The sequence below is a fragment of the Mustelus asterias genome, chromosome 16 (assembly GCF_964213995.1).
Source record: "Mustelus asterias chromosome 16, sMusAst1.hap1.1, whole genome shotgun sequence".
NCBI classification, from domain to species: domain Eukaryota; kingdom Metazoa; phylum Chordata; class Chondrichthyes; order Carcharhiniformes; family Triakidae; genus Mustelus; species Mustelus asterias.
Window position 1 is genome coordinate 27,439,654 of NC_135816.1, and position 23,905 is coordinate 27,463,558.

The 23,905-nt window shown below is 42.6% G+C and overlaps 1 protein-coding gene across 1 annotated transcript in view; it reads left to right on the forward strand.

The window, feature by feature from the left end:
* Nucleotides 1-23,905, forward strand: part of atp10b (ATPase phospholipid transporting 10B) — a 105,240-nt gene that overhangs the window by 76,818 nt on the left and 4,517 nt on the right. Inside the window, 7 exon segments of the mRNA XM_078231726.1 lie at nucleotides 10,902-11,205; nucleotides 13,337-13,413; nucleotides 14,158-14,283; nucleotides 15,366-15,566; nucleotides 18,783-18,863; nucleotides 18,952-19,056; nucleotides 20,963-21,150. Of these exon segments, the coding sequence (XP_078087852.1) occupies nucleotides 10,902-11,205; nucleotides 13,337-13,413; nucleotides 14,158-14,283; nucleotides 15,366-15,566; nucleotides 18,783-18,863; nucleotides 18,952-19,056; nucleotides 20,963-21,150 (1,082 nt within the window).

The window sequence follows — 23,905 nt, forward strand, 5'->3', positions numbered from 1 at the left end:
CACCGTAATTCTCTATGTTTCTAAATGATTGCGCGCACACAGTTTTTTGGAAGTTGTAGTTCACAGCTTTTGGGTTTTTTTTTCTCTCTGATATTGTAATTGCACCAGTTCCTGGGGCTATCTAAACACTCAGCCTTCCGACAGCCAGGAAAGAAATCAGTCTGAGGCTTAATAAAGAGCTTTTATATTTCTGCTGAGGTTCGAGGCACTACGGAAAGAAAATCCTCCTCGGGCCGTCAGAGCCACAGTGTCACATTTACCTTTAGCCGCAGTGACGACACTTCAAAAAGTACTTTGTTGATGGTAAAGCATTCGGGGACATCCTGACGTTGTGAAAGGTGCTACATAAATGCAAATTGTTTCTCTTTGAACTCTGCGGCTGAGCTGGGAGCCTGCTATCACCAACAGTGCTGCAAATTAAATTAGTCTAAAACTGCCAGCACGAACATTCTGATTCTAATGTATGCCCACTTGCGCATAGCTTGCAAAGGACCCAGGAAGCTTCGTAAGCTCCTTTTAATTGAAGCGCACCTTTGATGTTTTATACTGTATAATCTTTGATGTTTTGCCCTACATCAAAGAGTTTCAGTGAACATGTCGAATAAAAAGCTGAACAATGGGCCTTTGCATAACTGAACCTTTAATCAGACCAGGAGACTGACAACGCTGGATTGGCAGATTTATCACTTCCCCAGTGAATGATAATTTTTGTACTACAAAACTTCTATCAAGTGGATCTTTGAGCACCTACCTTCCTGATGCTTTAGATGACACACTAATTTAGAATGGTGATATAAAATGAATGTGAAGGCTGGAGTTTGGCTACCAAGGTGGGTATTCAAGTCGGGAAACTTCTGTACTCAGCAGAGGCACTTTGAGCTCTTGCTTGAAAAACGCAATTGTTTGCTCCGGGAGATAAAGTTGGAGCCACTGACCCCTGGAAGCAGTGATGTGGAGATGCTGGCGTTGGACTGGGGTAAACACAGTAAGAGTCTTAACAACACCAGGTTAAAGCACCAGGTCTTTAACCTGGTGTTGTTAAAACTCTTACCCTGGAAGCAGAACAGGCAGCCATGGATGCAGGCAGCCATGGGGGCAGACTAATACCAAGAGACAGGCTGGTTAGAAGGCCCAGTAAGAAGTCTCACAACACCAGGTTAAAGTCCAACAGGTTTATTTGGTAGCAAAAGCCACTAGCTTTCGGAGCGCTGTTCCTTCGTCAGGTAAGTGGGAGTTCTGTTCACAAACAGGGCATATAAAGACACAAACTCAATTTACAAAATAATGGTTGGAATGCGAGTCTTTACAGGTAATCAAGTCTTAAAGGTACAGACAATGTGAGTGGAGAGAGCATTAAGCACAGGTTAAAGAGATGTGTATTGTCTCCAGACAGGACAGTTAGAGAATTTGCAAGCCCAGGCAAGTCGTGGGGGTTACAGATAGTGTGACATGAACCCAAGATCCCGGTTGAGGCCGGGACTTGATTACTTGTAAAGACTCTCATTCCAACCATTATTTTATAAATTGAGTTTGTGTCTTTATATGCCCTGTTTGTGAGCAGAACTCCCACTTACCTGACGAAGGAGCAACACTCCGAAAGCTAATGGCTTTTGCTACCAAATAAACCTGTTGGACTTTAACCTGGTGTTGTGAGACTTCTTACTGTGTTTACCCCAGTCCAACGCCGGCATCTCCACATCATAGAAGGCCCAGCTCAGCTTGCTGGGTCTTTGTCCGAGTTGTTTTAGAAGTTGTTAGGCCCTCTAACCCTCATGTCTCACACCTCCTCTCCACCCCTCATGCCCCCTGCTGAGATAATTGGAGCTTTTGAAACTGAAGCCAAACATCCATAACGACATAATGATAGCCCTTCACAAAAACATCAGCAAAGAACTCCAATGAAATTTTTTCTAATCTATGCCTGCCAATCAAAGCAGTCCAGCAGTTTTTTTTAAACTCACTAACAGCTGCAACTTTCTAAGTTTAAAGAGCAAGCGCTAAAAGAAACTTACCGTGACAATTAGACGGACCTTACCCACCCTTCAAGACCGTTTACATCTACTCAATCACACCCCACCTCCTTCCCCCACTGGCAATTGTTGGAAATGGGGGTGGGACTTCTGCATCTGAGTCCTGAATTCAATTTTCAAAGGAGACTTTCCAACTCGGTGAAAATACTGCCCTGAATGCCGGCTGTGGCTCAACATTTAGCAGATTCTCCTCTGGTCGAGGATTCAAGCTCACCTGGGTTCAAGAGACTTGAGAACAAACCTGGGCTAGTGCAGTACAGAGGGAGTGCTGCATTGCTGGAGGTGCATTCATTTGGATGAGGTGTTAAACTGTAGCCCTCTAGGTGGCCATAGAAGCAGGGGACTTCCAGTGTCCTGGCTGATATTGATCCCTCAACAAACTTATTAAAATCAAATGATCTCATTGCTGTTTGTGGATACTCGCTGTGTGCAAGTTTGACTATCGTGTTTTACTGTATTATAACAGTAACTACACTTTTAGAAGTACTTTATTAGGAATAAAACACTTCACGTGTCATGAAACACATTATAATGATGCAAGTTCTTTATTTGTTTAACATCAAATAGGAAATGTTCTGAGCACTAATAAGTAATTATTCATATTTACAATTTTTAAGTTTTATTGAACACTTTGTCCGGTCAGCTTTTCAAAGCTCGCAATTTGTTCCTTTAGGTAATAGCTTGGAAAATTATTTCCTGCAAAATTCTACTTCTGTTCAAAAATTGAGGAACATATAAAATAAAAGAAAATAGGTGTTGATTCTTAGACTAAATATACCTGGAGGGTGATTTTCCGACCTCACAGTGCCTGGCGCAAATTGCGGCATTCCTGGTTAATAGCGTGCAGGCCTAATAATTGGTTTTGCACATGGCGCCAAACAGTTTGCGATCATCCCAGCCCCTTTCCAATGGCGCGAATCAGATTGCGCCGTGACTAGGCTGGTTTGCATGAAATTGACTGGATTTCAATCTCGTTAACGAGTTCGGCACATAATCGTTTCCCTCCCCCCCCTCCACGAATATCCCTCCCACAATCCCGGAATACTTCCACCTCTCTGGCGGGAAGTCACACCGGTACGAATCACTACTGGTCCACTGGTGGAGACCTTATGCAATGGCCACACCAGGAGACTCGGAGACCATGGAAGCAACTGAGTGGCCAGGGCTTGGTTGGGTGGTGCCTACCAGGCACAATGGCAGTGGCCACCAGGCACCGCGAGTTGGGCACCCCAGCAGTGCCAGTTTGACACCATCAGTATGCCAGGTAGGGGTTGGGTTCTGAGTGGGGGCTATGACGGGAGATCTTGAGGGTGGATCATGCAGGGATGGATCATATCAGAGGACCTGCTGGATGGGCATGTTGGGGGTCATAATGGGGGACCCGTCAGGAGGACTCCGATTTCCCCCCCCCCCCCCTCCCCACGATGCCGGCGACCTATGTTGGGGAGAGGGTGGGGGAACATGCCGATATCCATGGGGGAAGGGCGGGGAGGGGATCTCCCAGTGCACTAAGAGATCGGGGCAATGAAAACGGCGCCCGACCATTCTGAAGCCAGACTCCATGGTGTGTTTAGCCCTCCCACCCCCCAACACGGCACAGAACTCCCCATTCTCCAAAAAAGCACTGAGTGTGGAATGACTGCAGTGTGGTGCGCACCTGAGGGACCGTTACGGATCACTCCTGTTTTCTCGCCACTATTACACTTTGTCATTTTTTTGGGAGAATTCTTCGCCATGTTTTGCAGCACATGAATATTGCCACACTGTTCCTCGATGGCCGGACATGTCCCCGGACAAGAAGGAGAGACATTTCATATACAATACTTTGTCATCCCCTCTTTTCCCTTCCAATGCCTCTACCCTCATCAATTTTTATAACATTAAAAATATTCCAAACCTAACCCCACGTTGCTGAAAGAATTAATTTGCTGTCTTTGCGCACTCAGCAGGGAGCCGCTGAGCTGGTATCAGTCACACAACCTGCCAATAAGTAGCTCCATAGGAAATGTTGCACATCCATAATAATTGCGCACTTCAACGTGATAAATAGCGTGAAGCATGGCAAGTCATCTCAAAAGCCTGGCTAGAAACATTCAACATAGAAATGCAGTTTATTTTTTAAAAAATTAGTCCAAGCCATAAAAAAGATCAGTACAGTCGCTCACTTAAGACAGAGATGAGGAGGAATTTCTTCTCTGAGGGTAGTGAATCCGAGGAATTCTCTACTGCAGAGAGGCTGGCTCATTAACTATGTTTAAGGCTGAGACCGATTTTTAATCAGTACGGGAGTCGAGGGTTACGGAGATAAGGCAGGAAAGTGGAGTGATGGATTATCAGATCGGCCATGATCTCAAAGGACAAAGAAAATTACAGAACAGGAACAGGCCCTTCGGCCCTCCAAACCTGCACCGACCATGCTGCCTGACTGTACTGTCTCATTGAATGGTGGAGCAGACCAGATGGGCCAAATGGCCTGTCTGCTCCTGTGTCTTATGGTCAGTCAAACAGCTATGGATATGCACAGAGTTTGACATTGGATTGCCTATCCAGTTGTTTGATAAGAAATAAAAAAAAGATATTAGCCCAGGACACAGGGGGCACCATTACCCAGAGCCAGCTCCAATCATGCTCTCCATCCAACCAATTGATTGGTCAGAATATTTTTGTTAACACCCTGCCCTGGTTGAGACAGCTTCATTTTTAAAATCTAACCTTCCAGCTACTTAGGTTTTCAAATTTAATGAAATGCAGACTTGGATAAAACTTTTATTACTATGTCTTTTATAAAAGATTTATACCAAAGGCATTAATTTCACATTAAACTTGCATTAGATCCGTGTTGGAAATGTTTGTAAAATTCACGCATGATTTAGTAAATAAGAATACTTTCGACTCAGTTTTGCTTTTCATGGTTACATGGTACTATGAATTCTGAAATCAGAATAAAATGGTTCTTTTAGAACAAGTAATTGGTAGCAGTCTAATTTTAAAGTTTTTTTAAAAAGTTTATTTATTAGTGTCACAAGTAGGCTTACATTAACACTGCAATGAAGTTACTGTGAAAATCCCCCAGTTGCCACACTCTGGTGCCTGTTCGGGTACAATGAGGGACGGCACGGTGGCACAGTGGTCAGCACTGCTGCTTCACAGTGCCAGGGACCCAGGTTCAATTCCGGCCTCGGGTGACTGTCTGTGTGGAGTTTGCCGTGTCTGTGTGGGTATCCTCCAGGTGCTCCGGTTTCCTCCCACAGTCCAAAGATGTACAGGTTAGGTTGATTGGTCATGCTAAATTGACCCTCACTGTCAAGGGAATTAGCAGACTAAACATGTGGGGTTATGGAGGTTGGGCCTGGGTGGGATTGTTGTCAGTGCGGGCTCAATGGGCCGAATGGCCTCCTTCTGCACTGTAGGGATTCTATGATTTCTGTGATTTAGCATGGCCGGTGCACCTAACCAGCATGTCCAACCAGCACCAATATAATACACCACAGGTTCAGACTAGGGAGATCACTTGCTGTGTCAGAATTCTGGACCCATTTTGATTATTAGATGAACCCAATGATTCTTCCCTACTTCACTTTACTACAGTTTTAGTGGTGGGTGCTTTGATAAACTTTACCCCAGCCTTGTTGATATTAGCTTGCTTTGCATGTCCAATGTTACAGATATTGAGAATTCAAGTGTTTGAGGATACATTTTAGATGTAAACATTATGCCATCTCAGTAATCCAGCCGTATTTGCTTAAGATCTTTTGGGACGTGATAATTTAACAAAACAGGTGGAGCTTGCTGCCTTTGAAGATTTGCTCTATTTTATGTGCTTTTCCTTGTATTGAAAAAAAATGGCAAGTTATTAAACTTTTTCTACCTTGGTGAATTTAGTAGTTGTAAAGATGGGGCCAGATTTTACAGGGCACCAGTGATGGAAAAACAGGAGGGTGGATGTGACAACTGGGTTGTTATGCCATTGGCAGCATGCTCACTGCCAGCCTGCCAAACCCCACTGTAATGTTATGAATTGTAGGGGAAGCTTCAGGTGGGCCACCTGCCCATGGTCGATTTGACACCCTTAACTGGGCTGCCTGCTTCCATTCAGATTTAATGGGTGGTAGGAGAGGCCTGCGCCAACATAAAACCCAGCAGGTTTGATCCTGCAGGCTGCTGGTCATTGAAGGTAGGGGAAGGGGGGTGCAGTGGGCATATCCTTGCTGGGACCTTTATGCCAATCAGAGGCCCTGGCTCCACAGTTTTCTCGGGTCCGCACTCCTCCCACCTCCTCCAACATTCCCCCCACCTACAGCTCCTCTTATCCCTTAGGTGCCAGTCCATCGTTTGTAGCCTCTTCCTTGGCCTAGCTGCAGTACTGGTATTGATCACTGCTCCTGGTGGCACTGTAGAGCTGCTAGCTTCCGATTGGCCAGCAGTTCTATAAGGCGGGCCTTCCTCCTGCCTCATCATAATTTAAAGGTCCGTTGTCGATAAAATTAAAGTGAGACACAACAGCCAAGTAGAGTCGGGCTCACCCCTGACATTTCTGCTGGGGTGCAAGGAATCCGCTCAGCATATCATCCAGGTCCATGGAATCTGTGAGCCTTGCTCCAGATTTGTGAATTTTCTATAAGTAAAAACCTGCTTTTGGATATTCATTTAAACATAACGACGACCTTTTTGTGACTAAGGTATTTGTCACTTAGTTGTAATATAAATTATTTATTTTAAATTGAGGTCAATTGGAGGTACTTTGACTGAATTGTGTGGAGTGAAGAAGATTAAAGACCCACCTGAGATTGAGGCTCATCAATTAATTTCTCAGTTTGGAGCTTCTCTTTTTTTGCCAATGAGCTCAGCTAATGTTATTTCTAAAAGGTGCAAAGTGAGAAAGGTGACAGGAGTGAGTTTAGCTGCTCTCCTAAGGACAATGGAAGAGAAAGAGCTTGTGATGAAGAACAGTCTATAGTTCAATAGCCAACTGGGCAGTCTGTGGGAAACGAAGTCCCAAAAATCATTTAGGGATTAGTTGGTAGAAATGATAAGCCTGGGCCTGATTCTGGATGCGAGCATTTTCTCTAACCTTCCCTTTCTGCTTCTTATCAGAGATTCATTTGTGGCTCCTGTTTTCTTTTAAATGTCAAAGCAGGAGAGGAAAATGTACCAGGAAAATCTGTAGTTCGAACTTTGAATAACAGCAGCAGATTATGTATTTGTATTTGTCCAGTGTGTTTAACTATTACATTGCACCTCTTATCTATTCAAGATCGGCTTATGACCTGCAATGACTTCAATCAGGCCATTGAGGTTGGCCTATTGGAATATGAACCCCCTGATTAAGGAGTCAATTGAAGGACAATCGGGGAGTCTTTTCCTTGTATTTAACCGGGACTGTCAGGTCCTCTGGCACTCCCAAAGGTAGACTGCTGACTGATAGCACTCTGTGTACTGCTGTTGGAATTGTAAATAAAGGAATTTTGGTGAAGGGCCTTCTGTCTCTGAAGACTTATTACAGACCAACAGTATTACAGAAATAACTAAGGGGAGTTTCAAAGTCCAAGATGGGCAGGTGAAGAGTGGAGGGGACATTAGATTTTAAAATTTGACCAGTCCTGCCATGAACAAGCCCACATCCAGTTTAATTGGGGAAGGTTGCAGGGGGTTGGTATGGAGGGGGACGAGGCATGGCATGGGGTATACTTGGGAGCGTGGGAGAAGTTGGGGAAATGTGGTCAGTTAATCTCCAGAATAACTCATCTCTGAAGTCCACAACGCATCCCTGTGGTCTTCCTCTTTCTCTCTCTCTCACTCTCACACACACACACACACACACACACACACACACCTTGCTGTTGACCTCCTAGCATGGGTCTTCCTAGCCAACAGCCAGTGTCTTAGTCTCTCAATCTGGCTGGCAGCCAGCAGGGAAACAAAGAAAGAAAGATACAAATAAGGTCCTGCCATTAAATTTGGCAGGCTTTCACATTATCCAAAGCTCCAGGTTTCTCAGCTCACATCTCTCACAACTCCACCCCCGACACCTCTCCTTCCTTGAAAACGTACACCATTTGATGTTTCACATAAAAATGAGCTATGCTTAAGATGCATAAATGCCACCATGATAACAGGGAACAACTATTCTACTTGCATCATTGAAGTGAATCTAATATATTTCCATTCAACAAGTGCATCAACATGGCAATTGAAAGTATGTAGAAGGGAACTGTGCATTGCAATAATCTAACCTGTGGGAGCAGGAGCCAAACTTTCATCCCTCACCCCGCTGTGGTTTGTAGGAAACAGATTCTGACATTGGTAGGATGTAATATCAAGAGAAGACGTAACAAATCTTCGTTTGCATCAAATCTTTTCCTTTTCAAAGTAGTACATGGTGGCACGTTACCAGGCAATGCACAACTGGTAGGCTGCTCTTTTTTAAAAACAAAGTCATTTCTAACCTAAAAAAATGTTGACATTTGCAAGTAAGTGTTTGGCATTTCTCTAACCTTTCTTTCTGCTCCATATTACAGATTAATTTGTAGCTCCTGTTTTCTCGTAAATGTCAAATCAGTGGGTGAAACGTACTGGGAAACTTTGCATCTTGAACTTTGAATAGCAGCAGCAGATTATGTCCTTGTTTTCTGGAGTTAAATTGACTTTCATAATAGATTTTGCAGCTAGATGATTTGAAACCTGACTGCAGCAGGACAAGTATAAGGATTTAGGCTGCGCTTGTTGTGATTAGCCTCTAAAGGAATCAGTGTTGATACTCGTAAAAACGGGGAGGCGGTGGACTAGTGGTATTATCGCTAGACTATTAATCCAGAGACTCAGCTAATGTTCTGGGAACCCCAGGTTCGAATCCCGCCACAGCAGATGGTGGAATTTGAATTCAATAAAAAAATATCTGGAATTAAGAATCTACTGATGACCATGAAACGGTTGTCGGAAAAAACCCATCTGGTTCACTCATGTCCTGAGACTTTCCAGCATATTCTGCTTTGTTTTCATGGTAGCATTGATATAATTAGAAAAGGGCAGCAGCTAAACATGGAGCTTTTTGCTGTGCGTAGCTAGTTCCACAGGGATGCTGCACCTGTTTTGTTTACACCCTAACCTGGCACTGACACGAAGCCTCTGCCCTCACAGATCCATGTGTGTCACCTGGGGGTTTTCATCCAAGGGTACCCAGCACTAGATCTAACAAATGCTATTTGAATAGTTAACAACATATTACAGCCATGTGCTGTAGTGTTGGATGTGAACAGCTAGTTGGAAACATAGAAGGTCGGAGCAGGGCTAGAGTCATTCAGGCTTTTGAACCTGCTCTGCCTTTCAACGTGATCATGGCTGTTCCTCTATCTCAACGATGTGGAGATGCCGGCGTTGGACTGGGATGGGCACAGTAAGAAGTCTCACAACACCAGGCTAAAGTCCAACAGGTTTATTTGGAATCACGAGCTTTCAGAACACTGCTCCTTCATCACTCACCTGATGAAGGAGCAGTGATCCGAAAGCTTGTGATTCTAAATAAACCTATTGGACTTTAACCTGCTGTTGTGAGACTGCTTACTCTATCTCAATGCCATACTCCCACACTCTCCCCATCCCCTTGATGCCTTTGAGTCTAAAAATGTATCTATTTTCTTCTGAAATATGTTCAGTGACTTGGCATCCACAGCCTTCTGTGGTAGAGAATTCCACAGGTTCACCAACCTTTGAGTGAAGAAATTTCTCTTCATCTCAGTCCTAAATTGCCAAATCTGTATCCTAAAACAGCAGCCCCTTGTTCCAGACCGCATCCCTCTCCTTCACTCAGCCAGAGAAAGAATCATCCCTGCGTCCATTCCATCCAATCCTGTCAGAATTTTATATGTTCCTCTAAATTCTAGTGAACACAGTTAACCCAATCTCTCCTCACATGGCAATCCTGCCATCCCAGGAATCAGTCTGGTGAGCCTTTGCTGCAGCTCCTCTATGGCGGCTGTATCCTTTCTTAGATAAGGAGACCAAAGCTGCACACAATACTGCGGCTGTGCTCTCACCATGGTCCTATACAGCTACAGTAAGACATCCTTGCTCTTGTACTCAAGTCGTCTTGCAATAAGGTCAACATGCCAGTTGCCTTCTTAACTTCTTGCTGAACCTGTATGCTTGCTTTCAGTAATTGGCATACAAAGACACCCAGGTCCCTTTGTACTCAACATTTCCCAATCTATCACCTTTTGAATAATATCCTGCCATACTGTTTCTCTATTCAAAGTGGATAAATTCACACTTATCCACATTATACTGCATCTGCCATGTACCTGTCCTCTCACTCACCTTGAAGCCTCTTAATATCCTCCTCAAAGTTTTGAGTCATCACAGGTAAACTTGGAAATGCTACATTTGGTTCCCTCATCCAAATCATTGATACATATTGTGAATAGCTGGGGCCCAAGCACTGATCTCTGCGGTGCCCCTCTAGTCATTGCCTGCCACTCCAAAAAAGACCCATTTATTCCTACTCTCTGTTTCCTATTTGCAATCCATGCCACTATATTACCCCCAATTCCATGTGCATTAATTTTTCACACTAATCTCTTGTGGAACTTAATCAAAGGTTTTCTTAAAATCCTAATACCTGAACCACATCCACTCGTTCTCCCTGATCTATTCTGCTAGTTAGGGCCTCAAAAAAACATCAGTAGTTTTTCCAAACATAATTTCCCTTTGTCTACTCCCATTGATTCTTTCTAAGTTTTCTGTTATCGCATCCTTTATAATAGACTCTAGCATTTTTCCTACTACTGGAGTGACTCCTGGCACTACCTCATTGAATTAACTATTCTATTTTCTAAACTGTATTTTTTAAAAAGAAATTTTGTTTTCATTTAACAGGAGACCTGTGAATCTTTGCTGGACTGCATCTCGGAAGAAATTAGAATGGGTAGAGAAGTAAATTGCACTACGTCCAAATTAACAGCGAACTTTGCCCCCACTTCCTCTATATTCAAACCCAGCTTTGGTCTAGTGATTGATGGAAATACTTTGAGTGCGATCTTCCGTGGGAACCTGCAGAAGAAGTTCCTGGATTTGGCAAAGTGTTGCCAATCTGTACTGTGCTGCCGTTTCACTCCTCTGCAGAAAAGCATGGTACTCAAGCTAGTCCGAGATCATCTAAAGGTCATGACGCTAGCGATAGGTATACAACTTACTTAAATATCTGGTAAAGAATTTCCTACTCTAAACAGTTGTTTGTGACTTACGTTTCCTCAAATGCAATTAGACTCTATTTTGGATACCAGAAGTTGCTGTCCACTTTCATTGTTGACAGCCTCACCATTATTATAGAATCATACAGGTTTACAGCATGGAAACAGGCACTTCGGCCCAACTTGTCCATGCCACCACTTTTTTAACCACTAAGCAGGTCCCAATTGCTCGCATTTGGCCCATATCCCTCTATACCCATCTTACCCATGTAACTGTCTAAATGCTTTTTAAAGACAAAATTGTACCTGCCTTTACTATTACCACCTCTGACAGCTTGTTCCGGACACTCCACCCTCTGTGTGAAAATATTGCCCCTCCGGACCCTTTTGTATCTCTCCTCTCACCTTAAACCTTTATCCTCTAGTTTTAGACTCCCCTACCTTTGGGAAAAGATGTTGACTATCTAATTGATCTGTACCCCTCAAAATTTTATAGACCTCTATAAGATCACACCTAAGACTCCTATGCTCCCGAAAAAAACGTCCCAGTCTGTCCAACCTCTCTTTATAACTCGAACCATCAAGTCCCGGTAGCATCCAAGTAAATCTTTTCTGCACTTTTTCTAGTTTAATAATATCCTTTCTATAATAGTGTGACCAGAACTGTACACAGTATTCCGAGTGTGGCCTTAGCAATGTCCTATACAACTTCAACAAGACGTCCCAACACCTGTATTCAATATTCTGACCAATTGAAACCAAGCATGCTGACTACCTTCTTCAACACTCTGTCCACCTGTGACTCCACCTTCAAGGAGTGATGAACCTGTACCCCCAGATCTCTTTATTCTATAACTCTCTCCAACACCCTACCATTAACTAAGTGAGTCCTGTCCTGGTTCGATCTACCAAAATGCATCACCTCGCATTTATCTAAATTAAACTCCATCTGCCATTTATCAGCCCACTGGCCCAGTTGATCAAGATCCTGTTGCAATCCTAGATAACCTCCTTCACTGTCCACTATGCCACCAATCTTGGTGTCATTTGCAAACTTACTAACCATGCCTCCTAAATTTTCATCCAAATCATTAATATAAATGACACATGACAGTGGACCCCCAGCACTATAGCAAAATCTGGATCAGTGTGTTTTGAGAAGATATTAAACAGTCTGTCTATTAAGATGGAATGAAAAGATCCTTTGAATAGATGAGAGTTCCTCTGGTGTCCAGGTCCAATATCCTTATCTCAATCAGTGGTACTAAAAAACAGATTAACTAATTGTTCATCACATCTGCAGTTTGTAGGGCCTCAGTATGCAGAACCTGACCTAGAAAACAAAAATATTTTGTTCATATTATGTTGAAGTTCTTTGAGAAGGTGGTGATGAGTTGCCTTCTTGAAATGCTGCAATCCTTTGTTGTCAGAATACCCACAGTGCTGTTAGGGAAGGGGGTTCCAAGATTCTCAACCAGAGACAGTGAAGAAATAGCGATATATTTCCAAGTCAGGATGGTGAGTGACTTGGAGGGGAACTCCCAGGTTGTGTTCTTCCTAGGTATCTGCTGCTGTTGTCCTTCTAGATGATAGTGGTCGTGGGATTGACAGGTGCTGCCTCAGGATGCTTGCTGAGTTCCTGCAGTGCATCTTATAGGTGGTACACATTGCTGCCACTCTTCATCAGTGATGGAGGGAGTGAATGTTAAAGGTGGTAAAAGGGGTGCCAATCAAATGGGATGCTTTGTCCTGGATGTCGTTGAGCTTCTTGAGTGTTGTTGGAGCTGCATTCACCCGGACAAGTGGAGAGTATTCCATTACAGTCCTGACTTGTGCCTTGTAAATGGTGGACAGGCTATTGGGAGTCAGCAGAAGATGTACTTGCCTTAGGACATCTAGTCTCTGACCTGCTGTTATAGCCACAGTATTTCTATGGCTTGTCCAGTTCAGTTTCTGATCAATAGTAACCCCAGAATGTTGATATTGGGGAATCATCAGGGTGGCCATCAGTATTTGGCCCTCTTAGAACACGAGGCCACAGCAAAAATATGTTTGCAATCAATCTGTGTATAACTGATGAAGGATGTATTAAAATGTGCAACTATGTACTTCATCTTGCAGGTGATGGGGCCAATGATGTCAGCATGATCCAGGCTGCTGATGTGGGCATTGGAATCTTTGGTCAAGAAGGAATGCAGGTACAGGGTTTCCTTCCTGTGCTAATCTGATAAAAAAATGGATACTGCTGAAAGAGTGGTTCATACAGTGGACTAGCCTACCATCCTTCCACCTCCATAACATGGTAGGAAAACCTGCCAAAACCATTATATGCATTCATACTGAGTTGCCCTAATTTAATAACATATTGGAGTACTTTTCATCGGTCAATTAGATCTTTACAAAGTATATAGAGGCACTGGAGAAGGTTTAAAAAGATTTACAAGGATGATACCATTTAATGAGAGGTTATACCTATGAGGAAGGGATGAACAGGCTGTCTCTCTTCTCTTGAAAAGCGAAGGCTGAGGGATGACCAAATAGAGACCTTTAAAATTATGAAATGTTCTGATAGAGTAGACCAAGCTAAAAGGTTTCCCCTTGTGATGAAGATCAAAACTAGAGATGATCAATATAAGATAGTCACCAAGAAATCACATAGGAAGTTAACAATAAACTTCTTCACCTAGAGAATAGTGAGAATATGAAGCTCACTACACAAGGAGTGGCTGAGGTGAAGATATAATACATTTAAGGCATGAAGAAGAAGAGAATGCAAAGTTCTGTCGATAGAGTTCATAGAAGGATGGGAGGAGGCTCCAGTGGAGCACTTACGCTGGCAAGGACTGACAGTATTGAATGGCCTGTCTTGGCTGTGTGTGCTATGTAATTCTGCATTGTATCTAACAAATTCTGAAGTTTCCACTTGTATTCTCTGTTGGTAGGCTGTGATGGCCAGTGATTTTGCAATCTCTCACTTCAAACACCTAAAAAAGCTGCTTCTGGTACATGGTCACTGGTGCTACACTCGACTGGCCAACATGATCACTTACTTCTTTTATAAGAATGTGGTAAGTGGATAAAACTAATTTTTTGCTGTCGAGGTACTAGACTTATCTGGCTGAGGTCCACTCAGCTGTTTTGCATTCTGTGCACATCATTAGGCCATTGATATCATTAATCTAAGCATGCACCTTTTTGTCTTCAGCTCCTACCACAGCTGATAGACTCAATCTCAAACCCTGGACTCTCCGGCTGTGCTTTCTCCAAGGCCGGAAAATCCTGCCAGAGGTCAACGGACCTGTGCATGGTCCATGTCCCGCCCGCTACGATTCCCGTGGTGGGCGGGATGGGAAAATCCTGCCCTAAATGTTATAAATGCACCTGAGAATAAAACTTTGTTATAGTTTAAATTTAAAAACAAGTTAGTTGAATTTCAAAATCACCTTCAGACAGTCAAGGTAGTTAAAATGAGGCAGTGTGTGGGGCACTGGCCATTAGCAGATTGTTTGCATAACGGTTGCAGGACATTTAAACTCTCACTTTTATAAAATTGTGGCCTCACAACCAGTTTTACGACAGACAAGACAGCTTCAGGTACTTGTCCAAGCCATTATTCCATATCCCAATATTATCCAAAAAGTAAATCAAGTGAGTTCATACTCTGTGGCTGCTTTAAATATTTTTCCACAAAGGCCTTCTTCGTCTAAAAAAAAATTAAATTGGCATATGTAATACTGTGGCTGGCTACAATCCAAGACAACTCTGATGCAATTTAGAATAATACTCAGTCTGGGAACTGCTGGAACAATTTTACAAACCGGATGATGATGTTAGCAATGGAAATGGTAGAGTGATACACAAAGTGTATTGAGTTTGAATTGAAGGGAAACTGTTAGGACAGAATAATGAGGACTTCACTTTGCATCTATCGCATAGCATATCTTGAAAGAGTCCTTGATACTGGGATTCAATGCAATAAAACTAGGCAATATTCTATTACGAGCATTATTATCTCCCTCTGAGCATTAACATCATCATCTTTCACTTCCCCTATTTCCTATAAAATTATATTTTGAAACGGCAATAACTTTGAGCCGCTTTCTCAGGGATATTTGCATTCTGAACCTATTTTTTATTTCTTCACTCACAGGCCTATGTGAATCTACTGTTCTGGTATCAGTTTTTCTGTGGATTTACTGGGTCAACAATGATTGACTACTGGCTGATGATTTTCTTCAACCTTCTCTTCACCTCCCTTCCTCCACTAATGTGCGGAATATTGGACAAAGATGTTTCTGCGGAAATGCTTTTGGAGTTCCCTGAATTATATGGAAGCAGTCAGCAGTCTATGGTAAATTTAATGCTTGCAGTTTTATTGCCTAATACATGAGTAAACATTCGCCAGATCGGTCTGCCCCTGAGACTCGAGCAGTGACCCATTTCATCAGCTTTGAGTCCTGAATGTTGTTCAGCCATTTTCCAATTGTAAAAGAATAAAAGACTGACAGAATTATAGTGGAATTACTTTGCCAAATAAACTATCCCTACTGCTGAAGTGTGCACTGTTCATTTAAAAAATAAACAAGAGGTATTTTGGAAACAAAGTTTGAAAGAAAGTTTAGCATGCATATTTTTGCATGCATTTCAGAAGAGAAGGAAGCCAAGCTGCTAAAATGGTTACCAAAAGATTCTGATCCAGTTTTAACTCCAATTTTTCCTGCCCCGCCTGCCAGGGGAATCGTAGTGGGTGAGGGGTGGACCATGCAAAGATCCGTTGACCTCGGATGGGATTTTCCGGTTTTGAGACGAGCGTGGCCAGAAAATCCCGCCCTTGGTCCATTTTGAGTGAGTGAATTGTGATGTGAATTAGAAAGTCGCCAACTGCTCCAGAAATTAGCCCTGGGGTATTTTAACTCTTAGACCTCATTTAAATCTTTACTCTGATTTATTTTTTCATTCACGGGATGTGGGCGCCATTGGCTAAGCCAGTTTCCCATCCCTAAATGTCCTTGAGAAAGTGCTGATGAGTCAGCTTCTTGAACAACTGCAGTCCATATCTTGTAGGAATGTCTGCAGTGCCATTAGGAAGGGAGTTCCAGAATTTTGACCTGGTGCCAGTGAAGGAATGGTGGGTGGCACAGTGGTTAGCATTGCTGCCTCAGAGCGCCAGGGACGCGGATTCAATTCCGGCCTGGGGTGGCTGTATGGAATTTGTACATTCTCTCTGTGTCTGCATGTGTTTCCTCTGGGTGCTCCGGTTTCCTCCCACAGTCCAAAGATGTGTGGGTTAGGTTGATTGGCCATGCCAAATTGACGCTAGTGTCAGGGGGATTAGCAGGGTAAATATGTGGGGTTATGGCGATAGGGCTTGGGTAGGATTGTTGTTGGTGTAGGCGCGATGGGCCGAATGGCCGCCTTCTGCACTGTAGGGATTCTATGTTCTATTGTTCCAAGTCAGGATGGTGAGTGATTGGTGAATTTGCAGGGGGTGATGCTTCCACGCACCACCTGCCCTTGTCATTCTCGGTGATCGAGGTCATGGGTTTGGACTTTCCCCGAATCTCAGAATTGTTACAGTGCAGAAGAAAACCCTCCAGCCCATCGTATCTGCAGTTGCCCTCCAAATGAGTATTATGACTGTGTACCATTCTCTTGCCTTTTCCCCATTAATCCTAGACATTGTTTTTATTCAAGTAATCATCTAATGTGCTTTTGAGTGCCTCGATTGAATCTGCCTCCATCACATTTCTGGGCAGAGCAAACCATTTGCTCTGTGAAAATTCTTTTCTCCAATCGCATTTATTTCTTTTACAAATCACTTTAAATCTGTGCCCTCTCGTTCTCGATCCTTTTGTGAGTGGGAACAGTTTCTCCCTATCTACTCTGTCCAGCCCCCTCATGATTTTAAACACATCCATTAAAACTCTTCTTAACCTTTCCTCACCAAGGGGAACAATCCTAATCTCCCCAATCCATTTGTATAACTGAAGTTTCTCATCCCCCTTCTGCACTCCCACCAATGTATTCACACTCTTTCTAACATGTGACACCCAGAGCTGCACACAATATTCCAGCTGAGGCCTATCTAGTGTCTTATACAAGTTCTGCATAACCTCCTTGCTCTTGTACTCAATATTAATAAAGCCCAGAATACTGCATGCTCCTACTGTCCCTTTTGCATTATGAGCGATAACTTTTCTCGCAGGTCTATTGTGTGGCATCAAGTCAAATGCCTTCTGAAAGTCGAAGTACAGCACATCAACAGCATTAACCTCACGACCCTTTCTGTTACCTCTTCAAAAAAAACTCTAGCAAGTTAGTTACCACGCTTTTCCCTTAAGAAATCAACCCACATTTTTCCACATGATTATTCATTCTATTTCGAACAATTGTTTCCAGAAGCTTCCCCATTACAGACTGGTCTGTAATTGTTGGGCTTATCGTTACAACCTTTTTTTAAACAAAGGCGCACTGTTTGTAATTCTCCTCTGGCACCTCCCCTGAGTCCAGGGATTTCCACTCTCACTTCCTTCAATACCCTTGGAAGCATATCATTTGGTCCTGGTGTCTTGTCAACTGTTAAGTATCGATAGTTTATCCAATACTTTCTCATTATCAGTTATGAACAATTCTAGTGACTGTTTCCTCCTCTGTTGCCATGGTCGGCTTCCTTGGTAAAGAGAGAGGCAGAGTATTCATTTAACACCTTGGCCATGGTTTCTGCTGGTTTCTCTATTCTTGAGCTGGCTATAAAGTGATTTTTCTAACTTTTAAACTGCAATAGGCTTTAGGAATACTGAGCCAGGCTAATTAAACATTTGACCATGTAGGTTGTGATAAGATAGACAGCTATTGTTTAGGAAATGTACGAGGCAAGTTTTTTTACACTAGAGGATGGTGGGTGCCAAGAACTCGCTGCTGGGAGAGGTAGTGGAAGCAGAAACGACAGTGACTTTTAAGGGGCGTCTTGACAAATACATGAATAGGATGGGAATGGAGGGATATGGTCCCCGAAGGGTAGGGAGCTTTAGTTAAGTCAGGCAACATGGTCGGTGCAGGTTTGGAGGACCGAAGGGCCTGTTCCTGTGCCGTAATTTTCTTTGTTCTTTGTTCTAAATTCTTTCATCCCATAGTTCAACTTTTGAATGTTTAAAATTAATTTTCTTTATCTTGCTCACCAGGAGCTCCAATATTTATTCACCTGAATCTTCATTCAGTTCTTAATTGAAAACTTGTTCTAAATTAGGAAGTTAGATGATGATGAATTCGTAAATGCAATATGACATAAGAGCACCACACCGGTCTCTCTCAAATAGATTAAACATATCAGACAGAGATTTACCTCAGACAATTCTTATACATCTGTCAATTTTCTTTTGTGTTCTTTTCTGAGGTGTTTTGGGACATGTGATCATGTACTAACTTGGTGGAGATGTTGTGTTGAAAGAACAGCCAAAATAAATGGGGGAAGTTTTTGATGATTAAAAATTAGCAAGAGATGCTTGGAAAAAATGTACAAATCTTTCTGGCAACCAATCAGAATTTTGTTTTTGTAACTTCTCTTCAGGCCTCCAATCTCTGCACTTTTTCGATCACCATGCTGGATGCCTTTTATCAGAGCCTTGTCTGCTTCTTTGTTCCATACTTTGTAAGTACAGTGGCCATTTTACTCAATGTTAACCTTGATCATGTTTATATTTTCCCTTCATTCTATTTTTTCATACTTTATTTTAAAGACTTATCGAGATTCCAATATTGATGTCTTTACGTTTGGAACACCCATGAACACTCTGTCCCTGTTCACAATCCTAGCGCACCTAGCAATTGAAACCAAAACGTGGGTAAGTACATATCGTAGAAATACATATTATAAAGTTCATATAGTAAAAATCCTTCAGTAAGGTAACGACAGTGGTGAGCAGTTGTAATGTGGCAAGGTATGCACTTGACTGGGAAAGCTAAATGAAGATAGCACAGGGAGTTGGATTACTGACTACCTTGTACCTGGGTAAAATCTAAGTTTACAGATGAGATCCTTCCTGGTATTACTGTCTTTAAGGCAACAAAATAACATTGTCTGTCACATTAGCACAGAATAGATGTCAAATGAATGCTGAACGACATTAACTATTGTGATGCCTAAGCAGGTTTGGGTTCCAGGCTATATTTTTGGAAAATAATTAAAATTATTGTGAATCTGTGGAATTCCCTGCCCAGTGAAGCAGTTGAGGCTACCTCATTGAATGTTTTTAAGGCAAGGATAGATACATTTTTGAACAGTAAAGGAATTAAGGATTATGGTGAGCGGACGGGTAAGTGGAACTGAGACAATGAAAAGATCAGCCATGATCTTATTGAATGGCGGAGCAGACTCAAGGGGGCAGATGGCCTACTCCTAGTTCTTATGTTCCTAATAAAGATGATTAATTAATATTATACTTTCAATGACAACGTGGAGTTTGCATGTTCTTCCCGTGTCCGTGTGGGTTTCCTCCGGGTGCTTCTGTTTCCTCCCACAGTCCAAAGATGTGCAGGTTAGATTGATCAGCAATGTAAATTGCCCCTTAGTGTCAGGGCGATGAGCAGGGTAAATACATGGGATTTTGTGGGTGGGACCTGGGTGAGGTATTTATCAGTGCAGGCTTGATGGGCCGAACAGCCTCCTTCTGCACTATAGGGATTCTGTGGTTCTATAAAATGAAATGTGCAATGCTGTAGAATTTAAATCTTTGAATAAGCCAGTGTGCTGCATTAAAGTGCTATTAAAACTCAGGATTTTCTGTGGGCAGTTACCTGACGACGAGAGATTGGCGTTAGGACTTTTATTTGAAAAATTCACCTGAAGATGCATATTGCAGATCATCACACAGGTCAAAAAGGGTGAATGTCAGCAAATCTAGAGCTATTATTATTAAGGAATTCTGAGCTTAGATTTTATATCTGTAGATTCTAAGAGAAAGAGAAAACGCCCTTATTTTTCACTGTGATCTGGTGAAACATTTGGTGAGTCATGCAGATGTCATTGTGACCAGTTTCAAATTGAACTAAGCTGTTGGGAACTTGTCAGGATTGAATCAAGCATCCATTCTCCACCTGCCTGAGATTATTCTCTATTGACTTCACCCGGTCAGATCCTTTCAGCTTTCTGCCAGCCTCCCTTGATGTAAGGATGTTGCCTTCCATGCTAAGAAGAGTTTTCAAAGCGAGGAAGAATAGATAGGTGACAATTAAAAATGTGTGTGCGCGTATTCCAATTACTTGAGGAACAAATTATTTATTTTAATAGTTTTGTACAGTATGTGTTGTCCTGCCAAAGGACTTTGCAAAAGTGTATAAAATAAATGTTAATTCTGGATTTTTTTTTTTACAAAAGGACAAAACTAACTTGATGATGTGTGATTACTGAAACAATACTCTTTGTTAAGGGATAAATATGTATACCTCTTTTCCTGCTGTACCCTCTCCTAAATGAAACAGAGCACCACATGAGCAACTGCTCCTGCCCAGGTCCGGGTTTGCAAGTATTTCCTGTCCTGCGAATGTACAAAATAGGAGCAGAAATAGGAGCAGCGCTCTGAAAGCTAATGGTATTTGCTACCAAATAAACCTGTTGGACTTTAACCTGGTGTTGTTAAAACTCTTACTGTGAATATGGGCATTCCCCAGAAACAAAGGTCAGAAAATCAGTGGCTAGCTCAATCCTCTAACTTAGTCTGTGCCTTATCGTTTTTAATCTTTCTCTGACAGACTTGGTTACATTGGGTTTCAATGATTGGCAGCATAGCCTTCTACATTTTGGTTACACTCGTTTATTGTGCCAACTGTGTGACCTGCAACCATCCGTCAAATCCTTACTGGATAATGCAACGTCAGATGACTGATCCACTCTTCTACCTTGTCTGTCTCATCACACCAGTTCTAGCCCTGTTACCAAGGTAATTAATTATTTTAAATTTTAGAATTGCCGACGGGAATTTTTGTCATCGACGAATAAGCAACAGGGAATCAGTTACCCTTGCACACCTTGTCTGTTTTATCTGTTGGAGTTCCAATCCCATTGTTACTCAGAATTGATTCAAAAAGGTCAAAGTCTGATGAAAAATTGCAAACCATCTAAGGTACTGAATGGCCCCAATATTCAATGGGCAAAGGGGAAAGTAACAGCAAATGTCATGGAGATATTTTTTAATCAGGTTCTCTACCTGGCAACCTGACTGACAAGCTTGCTTTCTTGTCAGGCAAGGAAGTTCTGCAGAACGGACTGATCGCAGTCAAGGTTCATGATAGTTTTGTGGATGTAACTACAAAAGTAGGGAGATTATGCTTCAGTTGTTCAGGGCATTGGTGTGACCAATCTGGAGTGTTGTGTGCAGTATTGGTCTCCTTATTTGAAGAAGAATGTAAATGCATTAGAAGCAGATCAGTTACTGGATATTATTGGTTTATTAGACTAATGCCAATAATGGTGGTTTGCCTGATGAGAAAAGGTTGGAGGTTAGGTTTGTATCCACTGGAGTTTAGATGAGTAAGAGGTGATTTGATCAAACTTTTAAGATTCTGAGGGATATTGATAGAGTGGATGTGGAGAACATGAGTGGGAATTTCCTTCCCCTCCATGGTGTGTTTCATGGCAGCTGGAAGAATTGCGCTGCTTGCTGGTGACGGGATCTTACGGTCCAGCCATTGTCAATGGGGTTTCCCATTGAACGCACCCCTCAATGCCAGGAAACCTGCGACAGAGATGTGCCATCGGCGGAATGGTAAGATCCCGCCAGTGTTAATGCCAGCAAGATTTCAGCATCTAAAGAACAAAAAAACAGGAGCAGTCCCTTCGGCCCTCCAAGCCTGTGCCGATCACGGTGCCCTAACTAAACTAAAAAAAAAACCTTTGTCCTTACTCGGTCCATATCCCTCTATTCCCTCCCTATTCATGAACCCATTCAAATGCCTCTTAAATGTTGCTAACGCACCTGCTTCCACCACCACTCTGGCAGCGCATTTTAGGTACCCACCATTCTCTGTGTGAAAAACTTCCCCTGTACGTTTCCCTTAAACTTCCTACCTCTCACCGTGAGCCTGTGCCCACTTGTAATTGACACTTCCACCCTGGGAAAAAGCCTCTGACTATCCACCCTGTCTGTGCCTCTCATAAGTTTGTAGATATCTTTTAGGTCTCCCCTCAGCCTCTGTCTTTCAAGTGAAAGCATTCCTGGTTTATTCAACCTCTCCTCATAGCCAACATCCTGGTGAACCTTCTTTGCACTCTCTCCAAAGCTTCCATGTCCTTCTGATAATGTGGCAACCAGAACTGCATGCGATACTCCAAATGTGGTCTAACAAAGGTTTTATATAGCTGCAACATAATTTTCCAACTCTTGTACTCAATGTCCTGGCCGATGAAGGCAAGCATGACATATGCCTTCTTATTCACCTTGGCCAACTGTGTTGCCACTTTTACGAAACTGGACCTGCACGCCCAGATCCCTCTACGTCAATGTTCCGAAGGGTTCGACCATTTACAGTATAATTCACACCTAAATTTGATCCTCCAAAATGCATCACCTGGCATTTGTCCGGATTAAACTCCATCTGCCATTTCTGTGCCCAAGTCTCCAATCTATCTATATCCTGTTGTATCCTCTGACAATCTCTGGCACTAAGAGCAACAGTAAGAAGTTTAACAACACCAGGTTAAAGTCCAACAGGTTTATTTGGTAGCAAAAGCCACACAAGCTTTTGGAGCTGCAAGCCCCTTCTTCAGGTGAGTGGGAATTCTGTTCACAAACAGAGCATATAAAGACACAGACTCAATTTACATGAATAATGGTTGGAATGCGAATACTTACAACTAATCAAGTCTTTAAGAAACAAAACAATGTGAGTGGAGAGAGCATCAAGACAGGCTAAAAAGATGTGTATTGTCTCCAGACAAGACAGCCAGTTTTCACATTGTTTTGTTTCTTAAAGACTTGATTAGTTGTAAGTATTCGCATTCCAACCATTATTCATGTAAATTGAGTCTGTGTCTTTATATGCTCTGTTTGTGAACAGAATTCCCACTCACCTGAAGAAGGGGCTTGCAGCTCCGAAAGCTTGTGTGGCTTTTGCTACCAAATAAACCTGTTGGACTTTAACCTGGTGTTGTTAAACTTCTTACTGTGTTTACCCCAGTCCAACGCCGGCATCTCCACATCATGATTAAGAGCAACTCCAGGGAGCGTGACTGTCGCTGGCTGGGTTAGCATTTATTGCTCGCCCCTAACTGCCCTTATGTTCCCTTTTGTTGGAGAATCGAGAACTAGGTTTAAAAATGTGTCGCTCGTTTAAGACAGAGATGAGGAGAAATTTCTTCTCTGAGGATCCTGAGTCTCTGGAACTCTCTTCCTCAAAAGGCAGTGGAAGCAGAGTAGTTGAATATTTTTAAGGCGGAGCTAAATAGATTCTTGATTAACAAGGGTGTGAAAGGTTATCAAAAATATGCAGGAATATGGGGTTGAGGTTACAACCAGATCAGCCAGTCTCGAGGATCTGAGTGTTTTACCTCTGCTCCTAATTTGTATGTTTGCAAGTTCAAGGGGCAGATCATGGGGGAGTGAGAGATTGGGAGGAAAGATGCGGTGGAGAAGGGTTGGAATTTGGTGTTCAAGGTGGGAGATGGGGAGATTATAAGGAGAGCCAGCAATTGTAGGG